The sequence below is a fragment of the Oryctolagus cuniculus genome, chromosome 2 (genome assembly GCF_964237555.1).
Source record: "Oryctolagus cuniculus chromosome 2, mOryCun1.1, whole genome shotgun sequence".
Classification (NCBI taxonomy): Eukaryota; Metazoa; Chordata; class Mammalia; order Lagomorpha; family Leporidae; genus Oryctolagus; species Oryctolagus cuniculus.
In genome coordinates, this window is record NC_091433.1 from 44,971,601 (window position 1) to 44,994,616 (window position 23,016).

The 23,016-nt window shown below is 44.4% G+C and overlaps 1 protein-coding gene and 1 long non-coding RNA gene across 32 annotated transcripts in view; one reads left to right on the plus strand and one right to left on the minus strand.

Annotated features, from left to right (window-relative positions):
* The first annotated feature begins 1,795 nt into the window (after window positions 1–1,795).
* Window positions 1,796–23,003, plus strand: LOC138848450 (uncharacterized). The gene is made up of 3 exons (XR_011386244.1): window positions 1,796–1,931; window positions 18,553–18,666; window positions 22,865–23,003. It is a non-coding gene; the product is annotated as an uncharacterized lncRNA (long non-coding RNA).
* The window catches only part of HMBOX1 (homeobox containing 1), a 224,162-nt gene continuing 211,371 nt past the window's right edge, over window positions 10,226–23,016 (minus strand). For 3 of the 31 annotated variants that reach the window (XR_011386241.1, XR_011386240.1, XR_007918102.2), the window contains 4 exons: window positions 21,383–21,478; window positions 20,237–20,331; window positions 19,047–19,140; window positions 10,226–18,284 (listed from right to left, as the gene is read on the minus strand). Coding sequence is in view for 24 of the 31 variants with exons in the window: in XM_070068220.1 (XP_069924321.1) it covers window positions 18,147–18,284; window positions 19,926–19,997; window positions 20,237–20,331; window positions 21,383–21,478 (401 nt within the window). In the remaining 7 variants the exon portion in view is untranslated. Of the gene's footprint in view, window positions 18,285–19,046; window positions 19,141–19,892; window positions 19,998–20,236; window positions 20,332–21,382; window positions 21,479–23,016 lie in introns of all 31 variants that reach the window. The other 28 variants (XM_070068220.1, XM_070068219.1, XM_051842541.2 and 25 more) reach the window with 21 other exon arrangements.

The window sequence follows — 23,016 nt, forward strand, 5'->3', positions numbered from 1 at the left end:
TCGCTGCCCCACAGAGAGGCCCCTCTGCTGCCAGGCGCAGTGCCCTGCCTGGCCAGGGCGCTCCTGGACGTGGAGCCTCGGCCTCGTTCGTGGCTGTTAGGAGGAGAAGCCCGTGGCCTGCCCTGGATTGCGCAAGGCCAACCTGGCCACCCTGGTCTCCCTGGGAGATCTGACCGTACAGCATCCCTGAGATCTGTCAGCCCTGTCCCGGGAAGGCCCTGAGCGCCTCTGTGACAGGAACCTGGCCGAGGTGGGCGGGTTCAGTGCCCCTGCCCCGCTGCCCTGCACGGCCCCTTCAGGCTGGAGAGAGGGAGCTGCTCACAGCGTCACTGCTGCCGTCCGCTCCGCCTTTGATTCCTTGCTCTTGCTTTTTGGTGCAGACTGACAACGACAAAGCAATGACACGGTCACCCTTGCCCACAGTCCCCCAGCCCCAGGGCCCAGCGGTTCCTGGGGAGGTGTGGCTTCCAGAGTAGTGTGTGAGGGATGGCAGGAGGTGAGGCGGGCGGCTCTGGGCCCTCAGTCTGCCCGTCACCTCTCCGGGCAGACCGATGGAAAGCAGCAGCTTTGGGGTTCTGGGCGCCGTTCCAAGCAGGTCCCAGGCTCTGCTCAGGCACAGTACCAGGCGTGTGGTCAGTGTGTGCCTGCCAGTAGGGCCACCTAGGTCAGGACAGGTCACAGCCAGCCTGCCAGGCCTCTGCCTCCCACTGTGCACACCCTGGGCTGGCAGTGCCCCTCGTGGCCCCTCCCACATGGCTGCAGGCCATGCCCACCCTTGGCAGCTGCGCAGGCAGTGAAGTGCGGGCGGTGGGTGTGTCAGCAGCGTAGCGGAGAGCTGGAGGGCCTGGGGGAGGAGGAAGGGGCATTTCTGGGCCACCAGTAGAGCCTAGTGAGAGAATTGGGCCAAGAACGGGAGCACTCGAGGCAGAATGGCTTAGCAGGGTTTTAGATCCCCACGTGAATCCCCGCATTTTCTCCCTGGGCTTCACAAGGACGAGAAGTTCCTGGGTATGTGTGTTCCTTGCTGAGACTCGCCCTGCTTGCCTGCGGCCGGCCTGTGTGCACTTGTGAGGAAGCGGCAGGGGCCCCCCAGCAGGCGAGGGCCCACGGTGGTGGTCATGCCTCCCCTTGGCGCAGGACACTTGACGCAGATGGACCCAAAAGCATCTTTCTCAGAACAGTCCCTGGTGCCTTCCTGTTGGGCTGCAGACACTAATGGTGTTGGGAGAGTCTTGGATCATCCTGTGTGTGTGTGGGTATTTGTAAATATGACAGGTTCACATGTTAACAAATGACTGATTTGGGGATTATGTTGATTTGGTACACAAATGGGAGTTAAAAAATCCAAAGACTCTATGATGAATTGTAAAGAAAGATTTGTATCATATAATGAACTAAACCAGTGTAATTTTGTACTATATTTGCCCTCCCATCAAATGACCAACAGCTTCTAAATAAATTCAGATGATTTCTTGCCTATGTCTGTGGTTGGTCTCGTTTCTCCCTTCCCGGTGCCTGGGGTCTTGAACTCAACGCAGACGGTTGCCTGCTAATGGCATGGCCTTGTTCTTGGTGGTGGTGGTGGGACTCCTCCAGATGAGAATGGAAAGAGGTGGGTCCGGGTCTCGGCAGCAGGCCCCAGGGCCCTCGCCTCGCAGCCTTGCCCACGAAGTGCTTGGCTGCTCAGGATTTGGACAGAGAACCCAGAGAGGCCTGCTGGTTCCATGAGCATTGTTGCCTTCCTTAGAACTCAGCTCCCCTCAGAATCCAGGGATCAATAGACACTTGGCGGGGGCCTTGAACAAGGTAACAGGAACTTCTGGGCTAGCCAGGGGAAGGTGGCAGAGAAGGACCATCCCAGCTCCATTGTCCACCTGGACTTGTCCTCCCCCAAAACTGGGAGTGGAGAACTCCTTCCATTAACTGCAAAGGTGGGTGGACCCTGGCAGGCTTTGGGGTAAGGTGTTTTGGGAGGGGAGGATTGGGGCTGTGGCGGGCTGGCCAGGCTGGGCGGAATTTGGGTAAACTTGCCCTTCACTGCGTGTTCTGGTTTCAGTAGGATTTGTCTTCTGGATCTTGTGACCCTGAAGTCATGAGTTAATGGTGTACAGAGGTGGAAATTGATACCATTGTGATGAAGTGGAGCCTAGTGAGAGGGCCTGAGGTCATTGGGGCATCCTGCTGGAAGGTAGTTCTGGCAAGAGGGTTGGTCCTGGAGGCGGGAGGCGGGCCCAGCCTCTCTGTCTGCTTCCTGGCTCACCCTGTGATCTTTCCTCCACACCTGTTCTGCCAATGCCATTCTCAGGCCTCACCAGAAAGACACCCAGCCAATGGGACTGCCTGATTCCGGAATGGAGCCTCCAAAACCCACGACTTAAGTCAACCTGTGTTCCTAAGTAGTTTCTTTCTGGGACTTCATGACTGTATTGTGATAAAAGCTGATAATATACTGAGCCCTGCTTGCCAGTGATGCCAGCTTCCTGCAGACATCCTGTCCAGCCTGTGCCCAGCATGGGTCTGGAACACTACTGTAGATGGTGGAGCTCGGCTCTGAGCAGGGCAAGAAGACCAGGCCCCCTTTGATAGGCTGTGGAATCCCAGCCCAGCCACAGCGAGGGAGGTGATGGCCCTTGCACCCGTGCTTTACTTGGCCCGTCTGATACAGAATATTCTCAGCAGTGTACGGCCACAGCCACGCGGAGGTCTGCTGAGAGGCGGCCGGCATTCAGAGCACATCTCAGCAGGACTTGTTTATATTCATAAGTGCAGAAGAATTGTTCTCGGAGATGAGCACTGCCAAGTAATGACAGAAATCTGGCAGCCAGGAGCTGCCCTGCTCTGACTGAGGCAGGCATCTGAATGTAGAATTGATCTAGCTCGGAGGATAAATCCTACTTTTCCAGCTGCTGCTACTCCTGCAGCTCAATGAGGATGCCTTTCTGTAGCTCAGACCCTGAAATGGGCTTTAGGTCATTCTTTCGAGTCCCTCAGCAAACCATTTGTGCCTGTCCTGTGCCTCGCCTTGTGGCACATAGTCTAGTAGAAACAAACTTTCCTGCTAGGATCCACGTAGGGGGACCCTGGAGTGCAGGCTGCAGTCAAGGGAGATACCAGGCCGTGAGGTGCAGACGGAGGACGGTTGGGTGGGCTGTGGGACTGAAGTCTTGAGGCTTCTGCCTAAGCAGAAACGTAAGTTTGGGGACCGATCCTGGGAGAGTACTGGGTTGGGGAATGGTCCTCAGTATTGGCCTCTGCCCCCATCTCCACTCCTGTTCACCTCCGTGTGGCAACATCAAAACAGTTCAAGAGCAGCTTAATATTTTGTAGTCATTTCTAAGTATGTATACTGAGAAAAAACAGATCTTTTACTTTGGTTTTCTCAGGGAAGGGGGCAAGTCAGTGGATTCCAGGGTCTACTGACATGAGAGGGAAGCCTCAGCACTTGGTCCTTGAATCTTAAAGATTTGATCCCAAGCCATCAGAGCATTTGCCCTGGCATTCAAGACACCTGCACCCCCTATTAGATGCCTGGGTTTTCCCAAGTCCAGCTTCCCGCTACTGTGTACCTGGGAGGTAAGTGGTGATGGCTTTAGTCATTGGGTCCCTGCCCCCGAAGTGGGACACCAGGACTGAGTTCCTGCTCCAGCTGTTGTGGGAACGTGGGAATGAACCCGTGCATGGGAGATCTCTGTTTCTCAAATAAGAATTTAAAGAAAGCCAAAAAAACTTCAACTTTTAAAAACTTGTTTTCCACTGCTATAGGCAAAGCCCCAGGAGACCACACTCTTTTAAGAAGATGGGGCTGAGGGTGCGGCTACAGTGGTAAAGTACAGGCACACAGAACGAACTACCCAGCAGGAAATGTCGAAAGGCTGTTATGTATTCCAAATGGGTGGGGATGCTGTTAGGATCCTAACAATTTAGGGGATGCCTGATCTTCATGTGATAGTATAGAGGGAAGATGGGAGCTAGGGCTATAAAGGAAGGCTGGGGAGGCTTGTGCTACAGCAAGGGAAGGTATAGTTTGGGGTCTTGAGAGCTCCCACAGCCTGTCATGGTGTTGGAAGGCTCATCAGGTGGACACACACAGCACAGGTTGGAGGGCTGGGAAGTGAATGAGTGAAGGAGGCTTTCGTGAGCTCAGAATTCCCTCTTTTAACCAGTCATGCTTAATTGTCAGCATCATACTCTTTAGGCTCCTTGGGTCTCTGGGCTCCCCAGTCCTTTTGAAAAACCAAAGGGACTGATGTTGAGAGCATGCTTCCATGGCGGACCATTTGGCATAGCCATTGGGGATGCCTGCATCCCATATAGGAGTGCTTGGGTTCGAGTACTGGCTCAGCTTCTGATTCTGGCTTCCTGCTACTGCCACCCTGGGAGGCAGCAGGGTACTGAAGAATTTGGGTTCCTGCCACTCTTGGCATTAGCTGGCCCAGCTCTGGCTGTTGTAGGCTTTTGGGGAGTGAACCAGTGGATAGAAGATCTTTGTCTGTCTGTCTCTTACTGTCTCAGCCTTTCCAATAAAATGAAACTAAAATTTAAAACGACCCACTCCCTTTCAGGCCTTCCTTTGTCAGTGGTTAGGCACTTCCAAGTGACTGTTCTGACCCAAAGAAATCCCAATCAGCCTTTGTTCAGTTATACATTTTATTCTCTAATAGGTACAATACTAAAATAAACACAAATTAAAAAAAAGTTTTATTAAAACAAAACTGTACAAAAAAGCAGTATACTACATTTTTAATTACAGAACAGTCTACTGTCCAAAAGGCACTAATCCAGAATAGGAGATACAATGATACAGGACTCATTTGAACTATTTTAATCAATACAATAGAGCGCTTGTTTCTTTGACCACTTACATCTAGAAACAAGAGCTTTTTGCTACAGTCATTACACATTGTTATAAATATGAGTCCTACAGGTGAAGGTGCAGTATCCCTCTCCCTAGAGAAGGTTCACATCAAGAGGGACCACTAGTGGGGCTGAGAGGTGGGTGGGCAGCACTGGGGCAAGGCTGTTGGCCACTGGGCACCTGGAGCTCGTCTTTCAGCCTGGCCTCTGATGGTTGGTTTCAGCCATTACTGGCAGCCATTTTAACCCCCTCACGTGTTTTAGCACCAGCAAAATGGGTTCTGAGATGCTCCAGGTAACTGGGGCTGGAGGTCTGGGTGAGGAAGCATCAGCAGCTCAGCAGAGGGGAGGCATTTTGGTAACCTGATCTGAAGAAAAAAAAAAAAAAGGCAGCAACTACTCTCAAGAGGGAGCCAGAACCTAGGACAGCCAATCAACTGGAGCCTACAGTCAGGGAGATCCACTTGCTGCTTTCTGGGTAGACTTTGGACCTAGAAATATGAGGGTCCTATTCCCAAGTTCAGAGACACCTTTCCTGTATTCCCTCTGGACCCAGTGGAGAGTCTGCAATTGAGGGATCTGATAATCTTTTGTTTTTGAAGGTGATTTCTGGAAGTGAGAAGAGTCAGAATGCAGCAAGTGGCCTGGAGTAGGTAATTTTCTGTCTCTGGTCCCAGCTCGGAACTGTGAGCAGCTCCTGGGTCAGCCGTGTGGCCTGGCGAGAGCGGAGCTCTGCTCACTTACCCCTGCTGGGTGGACAAGTTAGCTCTCTAGACCCCGGATTTCATTCTTTAATGGCCTCTGGACCTAAGGAAGAGAGATACTGCAGCTTTCCAAACAGTGTCAAACACATGTAAGACGAAGACAGGCATCTGATGTTAACAAAAATAAGTAACAAAGAAATAGGATTAAACCAAATCTCTTCTCACAGCATCCTATACTACATCCTCCTTCTGCTTAGCAGAAAATTGTACGTACACAAAAATACAAATACACAATTTTGTAGAACAGTCTGATTTTAATATATTTATATATATTTATATTTATACGAGTGGCAGGTTAGTTCATTATATAGAGCTTTTTGCACTTTTGGCTCATATGCAACAAGGCTTATAAATTCAGCTTTAGCTTTCATTCAGGTTTTTATAGCTTTTGAACAATTGTTTTCACATTTAAAGCAGCATCCAATTTGCACTAGGAGTTTGTGGTGATTACAGGAAAGATGGGGTCAGGAGGTTATTGGGGGTGGGGCAGAGGAAGATCTACATTCCAGTGTGTGTGGCAATGTAAGGAGGATTCCATGTGGACAGAGTTCACCATGATGACCCCTTGAGGTAGACTGAACACCTTACAGCAGACTCAGACACAGGTGTGACACCCTCAGGGACACATGGTGCACAAGATGGGGACAGACCAGAGGAGACGCCAAAGGAAAAGACAAAGACTGAGACACACAATGGCCAAGACAGGGAGGGGATCTCCCCACTCCTGCTCCCCCCAATCTGGCAGGGATCCCGCACAGCCCATCTTAGCTACTCGACTATTTGGTGGATGCTAAATACTTCTAGGCAATCCCCCGGCATCTGGTCCATGTATCTGATCCAATTACGCCTGTTCAACATGCTTCAGAGCTTGCTGCGCCAGCCTGTTCCCACCCCTATAGTGAACAGTAAAACAAAGCTGCACGTTGTCTGGAAGTGGAGATCACTCCCCAGCACTCCGCTTTTGCTAGAGTGTTCATGTTCAAGTCCAGCTAAGTGAAAAGAAACTGGGATTCTCCTGCTGCCTCTAACTGCATTTCACTGCTGTCCTCCCCGGCCCGGGGCACTCTTACGTTGCCCATTCTCAGTTACGGCCAGGGTAACTGACGAGCACTCGGTAGAACCTGTGAAAAACAGCATCTGGAGGACTGGGTGACAGCATCCCGCCAGAGAGCCCAGTTTGGTTTATCTGCTCCAGAAAAGCCTTATTTTCATTCTTGCCACAGCAATATTTTCCCATTCGATCACCTTCATCAACCACCTTCTCTTCTCTATCCCAGTCAGAATTCCACCAGCAAATGTGCCTACACATGTCCAGCGTGAATGCCCAGTGCTTGGGTTATTACATTGTCTGAACAAAAACGCTAGATTATTAGTGAAAATAAAGTGCCTGGGCATGGATTGTTCCATTTTACAAAACCTGGCAAATCTGAGCGCTACTTGGTGATGAGATCTGAACAGAGTGCAGTCTCAAAATAAACCTGTTGTACACCCACCACACAGGAAAGGCCCCATATTTAGGTCAGACTTAAATTACTTTCAAAAAGAAGCAAACAATGTCGCACTCATCTTCAAAGAAGCATGTTTGTTCTTGCTCTCCCAACGGCAGCCTTTCCAAGTCCTTGTGAGTGGACACCCTGGTCCCTCTAACCTAGGAAGAGGACAAGAGGCAGCCAGAGTCCAGTGACTCATCATAAATGAGTCAGCAGGTTTATCAACTATGATTATTTGACACTTTGCCCTTTTGCATGTTACAGACAGAATTCTACTCTGAGCTCTTGTTCTCCTGTCGTCTTCACTCAGACTGACTTTGCTAAGCAGACTCCTTAAAATTCCCTATGAACCCAGACTATGACCACACCAACAGAAACACCCCTAGAAACACAAGAAACGGTGACAAAGCCAGCCTTTGTGGCCATGAAGAGATCTCTCCCACTTGCTTGCCCTTGAAGTTGTTCTGCCTGCAGAACGCCAGGGACACTGGAGAGGGGCAGCCACCCTGTGCTCATCCCCAGTGCCAAGTGCAGGGTGGGGAAGGACAGGGGACAGGGCACAGGCCGATCTCTGGTGGATTCCAGAGGTCTTAACTTGCTTAGGCACTTAAAAAACATAAATAAGAATTTATCCTGGAAAGGTACTGCATACCCAACATGACCATGGTGTGGAAGGGTGAGCCCAAGGGGAAATCAAGAGAAGGCTGTGGGCTCTTCCAGGGGAGGCAACTACAATGCTCTTGGCATCTTCTGGCAGGGAGGGCAGCCTACTTGGCAGTCAGGGTGCGTGTGAAGCCAGTGCTGTATGTGATAAATCAGGGTGCAGGGACCCTGGCTCAGCAAAGCCTCTCCATGTCCATGCTGAAGCCATGGCAGAGATGGCCTGGGCCAGTGAAGGTTGGGGAAGCCGCTCGGGCTGCTCTGGGTGCCTGCCACAGGGCCTGGGAAGGCTCAGGCCACACTGAATTGCTCTCTAGGGTCAATGTCAAGAAACCAGTAGGAAGAAAGGCCCTTCCGAGGGTGGGGGTCTGGCAAAACCAAAGGACATGAGGACAAGGCCTGCCAGAGCTTCCATGCTTGGAAAGAAAAAGCATTGCTACCCCATCCTGAAGGACTCTGGTTTTGGTTTTGCGGTACCCATTTTCAGAGAGAAACAATTAAGGACTTCACGGATTCTAACGTAGTGAAATGTGGTTTCAAGGCAAAGAACACTAATGCTTCTCAAAAGCAGTGCACACAGAGCTCTTGCTCACCTTCATTCAGCCCACGCTAGATGTGTGCACTTGCTCCTGCCCCCTAGGAATCTGGCATAAACACAAGAGTTCAATGTAACAGCACCAAGAGTGGCTGCTGTTTACATTAATACAGCACTAATATCATTCTGTTTTCCAGTTTAAGAGCTTCAGTGAATGATGAAGTGAAAAATGATCCTTCACAAGTTTATGCTAGGTTCTTAGTGCCAGTAAAGCGCAAAAAAAATAAATAAATAAAAATAAAAAAATTTCCATGCTTATAGGAAGCCACAAAACAAGACTGAAATTTAGACTTCACTCCAAAGTGATGGGATGTTGAAAATGTACTGAAAGAAGTAATAAACCATGAAACGCTAGTTCTGAGACCTGTCTCTGCCACAAATACCAGCGTGTGAGATTCTTCCTTCCTAAGGAGGAATCAGACAGTGTCCATGTTCCAACATTTCAGTGGTACTCCAATCCCCACCAGAGATGCAAAATATGGACTATTACCAAAGTGGAAGGCACACATACATTTTCACCTTCAAATAGGTTCTTCTTTTTATGGGAGGGGGTTAGATAATAAAAACTCTGTTAGCCAGCAAATATACAATGTGTTGTTATGGGGACCGTCAACCTGACACTCAACCACTCTATAGCTGTAATCTGTTCTGAGGTGTTTTTCATTCTCTTGGGCTTCAAAGTTGCCTATGACATGACAGAGCAGATCAGGAGAGACAGACAATGACGGAACTGACATCTAGAGACATATTTTTGAGGGAAAGAGCTAGAAAATGGGGAAGGGGAGAAACACAGAACTTTAGTTAGCTAGCTGAGTCCTCAGGGCACTTGTAGCTGGTGTCCGTTGTTCAGCATCCCCAAGCAACCATCAGTGAGCCTCCACATGAACCGTGGCAGGACAGGAAACAGGTCTGTATCCCAAGGGAGCTCGCCCCTTTGCTGCATTCTTGGCCTGAGCTCTAACCTGTACTTGTCTCTGTGCAACTGCTACTTGCCAGTTAAAGCTCATCGGGAGCTAGGGAGTGCCTAAGGCAGTGCAGACACTAGGACAATATGAGGAAACGGTGATTTCTACAATGCCTGTGCCCTCTGAATGTGGCTGTGGTAGAGGGAAGGACAGGATGCATGGGCTGGCTGAGCACACCTCTAAACACAGCAGGACGCCTAGTAGTAACAGGCTCTAAGGAAGTGCTACAAGAGCCAGAGGGAAGATGGGAAGTGTGAGCGATGTTCAGATTCTGTCTTCACTAACTGCCCACAAATCCCAGCTCCCTGTGGCACTCAGAGGTAAGACAGCCACATATATTTTTTCCACTTCCCAACACAGCTACAGCGACTGTTTCTGTCACCATTGCTGACCATGGAGGAAGACCCAAGGGCAGTGCTATGGAAGAAGTCCAGGTTGTGGTGTCTCGGTCCTCATCAAGGTTTGTCCAGTTTCAGTGGGAACTCAGGTCATTGAGATGACGGCAATGTGAAAGTCTATCTGTGGGGTTATCCAGTGCCATCCCTTGAGAAAATAAAATGGGTTACTAGTCGGTGACTTTACTAGTCGAGTGGCCTGTGCTCTGATTAACATCCTCGTAAGATGAAAGCAGCAACCAGTGTGCTGCAGCTGAAGTGGTGCTGCTCAAGGGGGGGCTCGTGCCCAGTGCCCAGCAGGGTACAAGCTTCCTAAATGTCACCTGCAATCTTAGGCTCAGAGAGCTAGGAGGGCTCTGTGTGTTTGTCTCCTGCAGTACGACTGAGAACGCTGGTATCTCTACTTCGGATTCTTTCAGGAGTGACTGACTGCTGATGTTTTCTTCCAAAAGTATTTCTTGAGTCAGTACTACCTGTAATTTCACTACTTTTGGCAAGTAGGTTTTTGGTTTTGCTTTTAGTTAGGTTAGGAATTTCGGAAATCAAAGTGGTCTCTGAAAACATTCAGATAGGAAATGCCGCTCCAGCTTCACTTTGTCAGTAGCCCAGCCCCTGTGACAGCAAAGCCGCTACTTGGATTCCTGTACTAGCAGATTATGTTAGAAGGCTTTAACTACAGTGCTAATTCTATTTGCTTTTAATGTGGGCAGATAATAGGAATCTTCTGTTGGCTATTTAATGCATGTCTCACAAATCACAGAATTAGACTCATGTACTCAGTTCTCTGAAATTCTAATCTTAAGACAGATTCTAAATTCTAAGGAAGATGGTTATCTTTCAGAAGCTGAGAAAATAAGAGGAGTGCTTTACTATTCAGGTCATAAATTCAGGGTCATTGCAGTTGTCATAAGACTGATAGGATCCCAAAGGAAACAGTCTCAGTGGCTGTAGGAGTACAAGGAGTGGGTGAACATGAGGTTGATTTTAGTTCTTACAGGAGGCAAAGCACTCAGTAAAAACCTCTTACAGGATTTTTTTTTTTTTCCTGAACTAACCAAAGCACTACCATACATTTCAATGTAGGCATTGTGGAAGGAACATAAATAAAACAAAGAATCCTAAGGCAGTAGAACCTTATGCTAAATTCTGTGTGTATCTGGGGTAGGGGGAGAAGACAATTGTAAACAAGCAGCCAACCTCAGTGTTCTCAGGAGACTGAACTATACCGAGGACTTCATCTAGGTTAGGAGTACTTCTGATATGTGGGGATTTCTTAGAAAACCAGACCTGTATTATCTTTAGTGGCTACTAACCAATCCTGTAGTATCCTGGCCTGAAGCGGGGGTGGGGGGAGGGCTGAATGATGTAGGCATATTGGGCATAACCATGAGGCTCATGGGCATGGCACAGCTGTGAAAGGCCTCTTGGCAGCTGTGTTGGGTGCTAATATTCTTGCAGTCACTCCTGACCACATAGCTAAATTAAAACTCTACTAGTGATGGGTGAAAACAGATAACCAAACAGTCATATCCAGAAGGCGGCTAGTGATTCAGCAGCTCTTATGCAATAAGATAAGAAGGATAAGAATATATGCTGGATGAGAAGGGTCAGAAACCATGTGGAGTCTCACAGCCACATGACAGCCAATGGCACAGGGTCACAGAAGTGAAGGGAGGAAATAGGAAAGGGAGAGAACAACTTAGGAGTGTCCTGACACAGCAGAACACGGCAAAATCAGGGCTAGGAAAAGAAGATAACTGATGTGAAGAGGTTGGTAATTGCTCCGTAAGAGTGATGTGAGAAGTTAAGGCAGACTCATATGTGTGTCCTACTGCTCCAGTAACTTGAGAACAGTGCAAAATAGAGTTTTCCATTCATGTCACAGAGGTATTGAGAGCCTGTGTGCTCTTGTCACATTGTCTGCTCTGATCTTATGGTTTAATGAGGAAAACCCTATTCAACTCTTAGTAAATTGCTGCTTGGTCAGTAATTTCTGATGATGATGGCAATGGACATATCAGGTAACCCAGTAAAAATATGGAAACTCAGGGGAGCTCAGTAAGCAGCAAATGTCTACAAGCTGGGCCAACCACACACCCTCACTGGCTGGCAAGTCAGATGGAGTGAACTGGAAGCCTTGTCAGAGGTTGACTCTGGAATTCTGAATTGGTTTCTGCCAAAGGTGGAGCAGGCTGAAATTAAGGTTTTCAAAAATGTAGAAGTCAGATGGGAAGCAATAATCTAAGGCTTCCATTTTGAAGCTGAAATAACTCTAAATCCTTTTCTTGCACTCAGGGAAGAACATGAATACCATGTCATTATTTTAGTTTACTGAGTTGCTGTTCCAAATGTTCTTGGGAGCATTAGTGCTAAAAGGGAACAGGGGACGGGAGTGCTGCTATTTTCAATCACATAAAGGACAGAAATCCTTTTAATTATGACCATGCCAATCCACATCCTGCTAAAACAGCTAATTACATGTCAGGAGGACACTCAGTCATTCAGAACAATTGCCATTATATTTTTATATATTCATTCTATGCCACCCCCCTCAATTACCATGGTTACAATTTGAAAAGATTCAGCCAAACCTTCATTTGATCACAGCACACCAATGTGAATTTGAGAGTTAATTATGGCTGTATTGAGCCACTCTTATTTAAAAGAGATAGAATATGAAAATGGAGTCAAGAGAGCTGGCATTCCAAGATTGAAGTGTGTGCTGAGCTGAGTGCTACCCACACACTGGCTATACAGAGGTGCTCAGGCACCAACTGGAGGGCAGCTAAGTAAGTTCAGATACTGCTGTCCAGACTGGAGCAAACCAACCTGAAAACTTGTCATGTAAAAACAGTATCAGGAGAGTGGCCACATTCCCTTAAAGATGTGTGTTAAGAGAGTGGCTAGGGAGATGAGGGATGTGCATGGTTAACCGTCTAATGGTATAAAAGCACTTAGCAAATTTCACTTAAATGGAATAAATTAGAATTTGTTCTGCCTGAAATATCGTATTAAGAATGATGAAAAAGAGGTTCAGGGATACCCACATTTGTAATCCAAGGCATCTGCTATGTCAAAGAAGATAAACAGGGCATAGCCCAATTTTCTCACATTATCTTCTCCCCTGTATCTTTTTCTCTCAATTAGAAAAAGAATGCGTTGTTACAAGAAACTGGATTTCTCAGATCCTTAGATTCCTTTTTGCTATTTCTCATTCCTATCAAGTGGGAGAAATGAAACTAACATGGAAACTTCCCAACTTACAAACTACCAATGTTTGTTCATAGATACAAACAAAATTGCAGTTCAGAGATATGTGAGCTAACCATCAGCCCTGAAAGACGGCAAGAACAGTAGCTTATCACTGTCAACTTACAATAAAGAGAATATGAATAGCCTTTCAAAACCTAACCTGTTTATGAGAGAAGAGTTTCTGTGATATAAAACTGACTTGTTGGTTTCATGTATCTAAAAAGACTCTTACCTCTTTAGCATGTCAGTTCTCTTGAGAGTGATAAGGAATCTTTTTTCTTTGATAGTCATCATTGAAACCAAGAGTATGTAATAACAAAGGAAACCACATTACAAAAAAAGGGGGGGGGTGCCTTGGCTTTGACAGCATGCTACCATGAAATCCTCAGAGATAACCAGGCCATTCTTAGTTGCCTCCCTGGGAGAGCCTTCCACCCTCATTAGGGTGCAATACCTTTACACTGGATAACTAGATAACTCAGGAACTCCTAGGTAATGTTAGACAACATGGAAATGAAGAAACAGGAGGAGGGTTTTCAGGGCATGCAGCTCTGTTTGCCAAATTCAATATGGCTGACAACTGATCCCCAAATCCTGAGTAAACATCTTTGCTATTTAAAGAGCACATAAAACAAGGAATGCTTTATATGTATAATTCCCACCCCTGCCCCAGTGCATCTTCCCACCCCTTTCCCTCAAAAGATAACACCAGTGGGAGCTGGTCAACATGTCCAACTTTCACTTGGGAAATCTTGACAAGTAAATCTGGCTCAGTAAAGCTATTAATGAATTTGGCTGGTCTCAATGCAGCCCCAATGAATACAGTAGTTAAACATTACCAATAATCTTAAAAACAAAAACATGACAAAATCTATCACCACTCGTAAGATTTAAATCACAAAGATTAACACAGAAACCAGCATACAATGTAGAAGGTCAGTACTCATCAACTACAAGAAAAATTATTGCCTAAGAATCTTTTGAGACTCCTGGGGAAAAATACTGTGGTTGTTCTCCATACAATGAAAGATAAAAGCAATTGTAGAAGGCGGAGCCGTGAATGGGAAGACTGCTGCTTAAGACCAGAGAGAGTAAAGACTTGCAGTTCACATTTTTAGGATGGGGTGGGAGATCATTTGTGGAAAACTGATTTTTTTCCTACTGCTTTGGGCAGACATAATGTAAGTGATCAGTGGAATATGAAGCTGGTCAACACAGGATGGACTGTGTTCAGAGATGGGACTATACCACCTGCTTTGCCTGCTGTCAGAAGATTAAAAATTACAGCAAACAAATTAACTCTAGATCAGAACTTAGTGGTGGATCAGAGAGGAAAGTGGAAGAGGGATTGTTCATAGATGGAAAGGATGTGACTAGAGATTTCTGACTAAATGAGAGCCCATGTTTGCTGCAATTTTGTTTGATGATTGTATGCAAGAGGGAAATTTCTAACATCAGTATTTCCTAAAGTCATAGGCTAAATACGAAAAACTATCAGTGATCTCTTCATGAGTTATCATTTGAGGTAAAAATATATCTGGGTATCTGGTTGTAACACAAGTGGTGTTGAATCATAACTATCAGGAGCTAGAGGACCTGGATAGGCATACTTCAGTATTAATGAGCTGCTTCCTCACTCATGGCATTTTAGGGGGTCTCCACTATTAAGCTGGGGTATAAAGTGCCTTAAAGGGAGCTCTATGCCTTCCTATTTCTGTGAAGAAACACTTAAAAGACGAGACGGTGAAGACAATTCCTTTGTGGTACTCTAATATTATAAGGTTTGATGAAATTAAAATGTCTGTTTGGTACTGAATGGTACTAGAATGTCTCAGAGTGTATTGTGTGCCGTCCCCTGGCTTTCATCTGATGTTAAAGTTATCAACAGGTAGGCAGAAATCTCATTAAGATGATCCATTTTAAAAGATCCCTATGTAAGGTATTTTAAGAAGGGTGGGAGGGGTACCCGTCTAACCACAGTAATTCCGTTAAAGTGTCTTTTAAAAATAACAAATTACAGGAATACTTGTTGGCAAGGTTGCCCCCACCCCACATTTTTCAGTCTTTAATCCCCTGAAAGAGTCCTCTGGGGCCTGAAAAAGCATATGAGGTGAGAGAAGAGGGACAGAGCAACCAAAGAGCACAGAGCACATTTTTTTTTTAAGCTGCCTATTCTCCCCGCCAGGAATAGACCAGCTTAGAGTATATGTTGTTAATACCTCCTCTAAAACCTGAAACAGTATGAGAGATTTGCCATCCAATGATATTAGAAGTCAACTAGTGGCAGCTCTATTTGCCCTTATGACAGCTAAGATAGTCTGGACAAGATAGTAGCATTGAACCTGGTGAAAAACAGGAAACTGATGGTAGATTTATATCTTGATCCCAAGGAAGTAAATTCTCTCACTTGATGAAAAAGTCAAGTTCTTTGTAAGGCAGTGGGGCCTTAAGAGCAGGCCAGCCATCTTCAATTACAAGGAGAATTACGGGTGAAAAGATTCTGTCCTCCTATTCCTACTGAACTCAGTATGATGCTATTCTTCATGATTGTAGCAGTATCCTTTCAGGTTTATTTCATTGCCAGGGAGGGCCTGGTACTGCCCCCTAGGATGCCAACTCCCGTTCATTCTCTGAAGCCTATTTTGTTCTATAAAGGTCTTAAAACAACAAAACCTTTTAGCTTTTCTGTGGCAATCATTGTATTTCTTTAGAAACGGCAGCTGTCTCAACAGTTTGAGTCTGTTCCTTTAAAAAAACCAGCAAGAACAAATGATACTAGCAATCCCATCATAAAGAAGCTATCAATTATAATAATCTCTTTACAATAAATCATGGATGTGGCTTGTCACAGAGTATATTTTTTCTCTCCTTGTTCTTCCTGATTCAACTGAGAATAAGCAGACAAAATTCCACCAAAATGGAGAGATCAGTATGTTAAACTTCTTAGCAAAATAAAAGGAAACAACACAATTTTGTAAGTGAAGTAAAAAGTCAAATGAAACAAGAAATGATATGAATGGGGGTGGGAGAGAATCATTCCTGAGATTAACAAATGCTACTCTTGAATTTGTTGGTTCAAGCAATACAGTAAAGTAAGAGAAGACTGCCCCATTTTACTTGAAATCTTGGAAGCTACAGAAAGTACATTTCTACTTCCTGTGCCCCCCACCCCCATCCCTGAAGTCTGTGGACAAAAGCAGGACAGGCAGTGCCAATGGCTCTGTAAAGTCACAGACATAGACAAGTGCTCTTATGCCCTCCCCAAAGGTTCTTCCTCACACTTACATAAGCAGGATTTACACCTTAGATGATCCTAGTCATTGTGTGCCTTAAGTGGAATAAGACCAGCTAGAACTGGAGGATATTCAGTATTTCATGAATGAGGGGGGAAAACACAGAAGATGTCAGTAAGTCTCTTTCTCTCAATAGTTTTGGGCTGAATACATTTGGTGAGGGAGAATGGGTGAAGAGGTAAGGAAATAGCATCTTCCTTTTATCTTAGAAATTCTTTTCAGGTAATGGACAAAAAGACAGAAACCCTGCCCTATATTCCACTTTAAGCAAGGCTTCATTATACATATAAAGGAGAGATGGAATGAGGCAGAAAATATACAGACGCACCCAATGCTGCTACATTGAAGGCTGTTTCCCCTTACCCACAGTGACAGGGTGTCATTTAATCAGGATGCCAAGAGATCATTTTCATACAAGGCCAGCAGATGTAATTTTCTTTGATGCATGAATAGTTCATCATTTTGCTACTAGATGACAAGGTGATCACAGGGTGACTTTATAACGCAAGTTCACTGTTTGGTATTTTTGAGTTCTCAAAATGAAAAAAAAGATTTATCAAATATAAATATCTTTAAAAAGTAACAAAAGTGCTACATATGTGATCAAGGAAAAAAATTCCATTACTTACTGCCGCTTAAAGTAGATTAAACTTTACAAATATTACCACATCCATTATCAATATGGCTTCCAATTATTAAATAAATTGCCTGTAGCAATATAGCTTTTCACACCTCTACAAGGACAGAGTAAAAGAGAACACCAAAGCAGTCACATTCCCCTAGTATCTCGCACCCCCTACTTTTCTTCTGCTCCTATATAGCCAAATGTTTACATCTGTGATAGTATAATTCCACTACAAAGCCCTCTATCAACCTCTTAGATTAAGGGAGCTTCAGTTAATGGATACAGAAACCATGTTCTTTACTGTTTTGACCTTCGCTCCATGCTTGAAAGACTTTTTTGGTAGCAGGGAAAGGGGACACTGACAGGAGGCCAAGCAAGGTCCATGATAACCTCTAGCACTTTTGCAGGCAGGCACTGACAACTGTGCTGCGGAATGTACAGTGGTTCTGAGAACTGGGCATATATTAAAACATTCAGCTCGGATGTTTTCCCAATGCTCTCAAGCTGAGTTTTTCCTTTAAATGACTTTGTTTTTTGTCTTTTGTTTTTAATCATGGTCCCTAAAGGCAGAAGGCAGTATTTTATCTACTAAGTCACACAGCTTGTGAGAGGAAAGGATGTCTGTGTCAGGCATCAACCAGAATCTGAGACTGATTTTTTTCGTTGACATTCTTAGCACAGCACCCAAAGTATAATCTAGCCACGGTGTGACTATAATGAGGCACGGCTTCTTGCAGCTGGAAATCCATGATTCTCGTGCTGAGGTGGAGATTCTAGTGTTCTTTTTACTCTGTGGATACTCCCGAAAGGTGTCTGTCAATCCTGTGCCACTACCTCAGCTTACATCCTATCAGTCTTGGGGAAGGAAAAGGTGGTATGGGAATAGTGTTACATGAATCTAAAGGTACCCAAGATTTTACACACAGCCTAATAGTTGAGAACTGAGGGCTATCTAAATACCTGGAAGCACTTTTTTGGAATGCTAAGACGGAGCAGCAAGATTTTCTAGCCTTGGGGGCAGGGAGAGGGAAGTTTGGTTGGTTGGTAGTTATTATTTATTGGGATTTAATACTGAGAGAGTATATGCAAAGGCTGAGGGCACCATGCCATCTTCACAGAACAAGACCCTAACGGCTACCTGACATACAAGAAACTGCAAGTTATACTGTAAGAACACATGTTAAGGACCGAGGAAAGTCTGCTAAGGTGCTACGTCTAAACTAAGTTTACTTGGCGTGTTTAACCTTCCCTGATCAGTCATCATCCAGGGCCTCTGTCTTGATTTCGTTGGCTCCTTGTCGGGCCAATGCCAAGATAGTGTGGTTGACTGCTGCCATTTCCACAGCTAATGAGATGGGGTCTTGGTGGTCACTATGGCTCGTGCTGTCATCCTGGATGTGCAGAAATAAGAAATGACTGTTATTACTAGATTGGTAAAATACTTTAGCTCACAGAAAGGCATGCTGGGACAAAGGGAAGCAGAACATTCATGGAGGAAATGGTGAGGGAGGGTCTCATGATAGGCAGAGGTGAACTGTATTTAAGTAGACACTGAATGGATATAGGTCCAGAGACTCCTAGTTGACATTTTTATGATTCAACAAATAAAAAGCACTAAAAATGTTTTTTTTTTTCTAAGAATCTTATTTATTCCATCAGAAAGATTGCTTGTGATAATGATCAAACCTGGAGTGACTGAAAACAAAAATAACACGAATGTTTGGATCTTTCTGTTTGCAACAAATATAGCACTAATCATTGAAGACCATTCTGGTGAGTCATTAAATTTCAGATTGCTACTCTAACAAAACAGATTATTAGAATTTATAGTATCTCTAATGAACTGAGGAAACTAGACAAAAACAAAAACTATAGGCATCAATATCTTGCAGATAAAAACACAATTTTGTAAAGGGAAAAAAAAATTTCTGTTTCAACAAGACAAGTGTCATTGCCAGAAATGGCTATGAGAGAAAGGTGAGGAGCTCTCCTTCTGTGTAAGGGGGTTGGCAGGTGCCTTACTTAGAGGGAGTGTGAAGTTCTCCTCCCTTGAAAGGATGTGTTAAAACAATAAAGCTGTGAAGGAAACTTGCATTGCAGGATGTATGTCAGGCACTGAAGACAGTGTTACAAATAAGGGGTACATTTCTCACCTGTCACATCTTCAGGGGAACTCTGTATCAAAGAGCTTTGGAAAGGGTAAGTCCCTTGGGGAAAAAAGCATGGGATGTGCTGCCCTCAGGGCATCTGTAAAAAAAGATGGAAATGTTCCATCTATATTGGTAGACTGAAAAATAACAGGAATGTTTCCAACTAGAAAGACTTACAGAACATTCTCTTGAGTAAAAGGTGGGGCTATGGTGTAGTTTGGAGTCTTGGAAAGCGTGGGTGTTATTTCATTCCAGTTTTCACGGAAGAATCTTTACAGTTTTAAAGGGCTCAGTTTCATATCACACACACTCTCAGAGTGGCTGTGCCCAGCCAGCAGACAGGCTGTAAAGCTGTTAGGAGGCAGATACACACGGAGGACTACGGGGATGAACTACTGAGGAACAAGGAAAACTTGTAGGGAAGAGCAGACGTTTTTTGTTGGGGTCTAGGGGAAAGGACCATACATTCTTTGGATATTAAAAATGGAAAGGAAATGAAATCCTATAAAAATTTTAAGGAAATCTTAAATGGCAGGGGGAGGCTCCCATAGTCTGTCTTACTGAATTATTCCATGCAGTGGCTACAATTAAATACATTTTTCCCCAAGCAATGCAGAATAAATCAGGGCTAGGTGAGAAGACATGCAGGTATTATACTTATGAGAGGATGCATGTGTCAATGTGCCAGAGAGACTCTGGAAGAACCACTCCTGTGGGTGAGAGCTCCCCACTGCAGTGAGGCCTTCCATGGTGCCCTGCATCGGTCCATGTGTAGGCATGGGTCACAGCTGCCCAGCTGCCCCTAGTGTTTCTCAAACACTGAGTGTGTGTGGTGATGGTGCAACTTGCTTGTTTGGATCAGATCCTCCTCTCTTCTTCTACCTTCTCTGCTTCTCTGCCTCCCTCTGAACTTCTTCCCTCCTCCTCCTCCCCATTGCGTACTTGCCAAGTATCCTGTTGTATGACAATAAATCCATGTGGGTGAGTAACGATTTCTCACAAATTCAACAGGACAACTGAATCTTACCACATTCCTTTCAAATTACATGAAAAACTAACTAGACACATGAGCAGAGTGGAGGGACACCCACCCCCCTCCCCCACCCCGTATAACCACACCCATGGAACTGAGTTGTCACACTATCCCACTGCTCAGCAACCAAGTCCCTCTGTCCAGCTGCTTGCCTGCTTACCTGTTCAGAGTAGTCATTCCCATCAACATCATCACTGTTGGAATGGCCTCCTGGACTCTGTACATCGATCCCATGACTCTCCAGGATTGCTGCTTCTTCGAAAAAAGCAAATAGATCCCTAAATTATCTGTTACTTCATCCTAATGACTGAAACACGGAATGAACTTTTGTGTTGGGAAACTTGAATATAATTCAACAAGAACATATTTCTTCTAGATTTTGTTTCCTTTCAACCGCAGATGGATAAAATTCAATTGCCTGTATGTCAGGGAGGGTCCCATTTGCCATTCTGGAGTCCCTACTGCTATGCCTAGATGAGTTTGAGAGCTGTTAAATACTTCATAGAAGTTGCTAATTAAATAGCTCTCCTGTTTCAGGCTTCTGTGAAGTGTTTGAGAATTAAAATGAACAAGAAGTATCTTTTTAACAAAATGCAATTTTAGAAGTTCAAAACCAGTGTTTCTCTAAAATCAATACAAATCCCATAAATTCTTTTTGGGGGGGCAGTTTTAAATTAGAAAGCAGAATCCTTTATTCCTTTTTTAGTTGTATTCACAGTTCTCTTTATGGCAGTTTTGGCATTTTCTTTCCTCACTCCAGCATTTACAAGGTATAATTGACAAATATAAATATTTATAGTATACAATGTGATGTTTTGATCCATGCATACATCCTAGAATGATGAAATCAAGAATTCTAATTAACTGGGTGCTGTTTATCTCTGCCTTTGGCTGTTCCTTGTCTATTAAACCTCTTTCATTCAAATTCTATTAATAAGGTATTTCCTAAGTTACAGCCACATAACAAAGCAACTTGGGTATCAGATTTCCTCTCAAGACAAAGTATCCTTAATATGCACTACAGGAGTAATCAAATGCTGGGGGAGGGGAATGTCAAACTGTACATTCTAGAATATTGAGAACAATGAGTTTAACGGATTACAATGTCATTACAACAAAAATAACAAACAGTACTAACTTTGTGTTATTAAAAATACAATGAAGAAAAACAGAAGGGCAACTTTTTTGTTAGTGTTAAAAGTTAGGATCATTTGGATCCTGTAGTTTTTAAACTGAAGTCACTCTTGAAATAAACATGATGTTCATAAGTGCTTGAAAGGAGAAAGCAGCCCCTCTAATACATTACCGATATTGGCTCTCCTCTTGATTTCCTTCCGCCTGTTAGCAAACCAATTATATACTTTCAGGGAGGTAACTCTTTCCAGATCTGACAGCTTTTTGCCTGTGAATGCATACAATAAAATTCAGATAATCTCCATCTGGGATACAAGAATGAACTAGTTTTAAGGATTACTAGTTTTCTTTTTTAAAAGTTGCTTTTGCTTGCCTTTATTGTCAAAGTAACAGATGCAGAGTGAATTTTTTCAGCATTACTTAGTATAGTATCTATTACTAAATGAACAAACACATAAATATACAACTAGCAACTAATAACACAATATTATTCAATTCATAAAGCTAGATACAGTATTCAAGAATTTGACAAAGTCAGTCTACCAGATGGAAGTTCACATATTACCTGGAATCTTCTCTTAATTAGCATCATTCTAGAGAAATAAGCTATTGACAAGTTTCCAGGAAGTGGAAATATATTAATAGGTTTCCTGCTATCTTAAGACAGAGGGTATTATACATATTTTCTTGAAGACTAAAGGTCACTATGTCCATTCATTACTTGAACTATGCTCGAATACACATCACCATCCAGGTTGCATTTGCGATTTACTATCTTATTTATGCTGTCAAATGTGATTTCTTATAGATAGCTCCAAGCTTGCCAGTAAGAATCTACCTGTACCATTCCCTTCTCTCTCCCATCCTTTTCTGTTTTTCAGTTTTCAACCCACAGTGGATGGAGAAACCAGAAAACAGGCTGGTTAGGGCCTTGATGGAGGGCGAAGTGTCTTCCAGGGAGAGTGCAAGTTCCTGTACAGCTTTAGAGTTCAAGTTCCTGCACACTTTTGGCTTGTTGAAACAGGATATAGCTGGCTCTCACTTATGTGTTGCTGGAGCTGAGTTTTCAGGGTTGAGATTGCTAGGAGTCTGATTTCTAGGTATTGGAGAATAAATTACTGTTTGTTATAGAACACTGATACTTCTGTATAAGCTGATCAAAACATCTGACCAAATATGTCAACTGGATCATCTTAACTGAGAATGGTTTCTGGTAAAAGATGAAAAATGTGGAATAGCATTCTAGGATGTGTAAGAAAATACCTATTATTTTGGAATTTATATATTCATACTAAGTTTTTGGAAAAATAATACATTAAAAAATAATAATTCTGGGGCTGGCGCTGTGGTGTAGCCATATGGGTACTGGTTAGAGTCCTGGATGCTCCACTTTCAATCGAGCTCTCTGCTATGGCCTGGGAAAGCAGTAGAAGATGGCCCAAGTCCTTGGGCCTCTGTACCCACACGGGAGACCTGGAAGAAGCTCCTGGCTTAGATCGGTGCAGCTCTGGCCATTGCAGCTAATTGGGGAGTGAACCAGCAAATGGAAGACCTCTCTCTTTCTCTCTCTGCCTCTCCTTCCCTCTTTCTGTAACTCTTTCAAATAAATAAATTTTAAAAAAATAATAATCCTAAGGTCTCATCTCTTATGCAGGTTCACTCCCCTGAGAGTCTCCAATGGGAGCCTTTGATTTTGAAAAACTGAACAACATCCTTCGGAAGTACTGTGTGGGCAGGAGAGGGTGGTGACCTCCAGAAGAATGGCACGGACTGAGCTGACAGCACCACATTGGGATGAGCATGAAA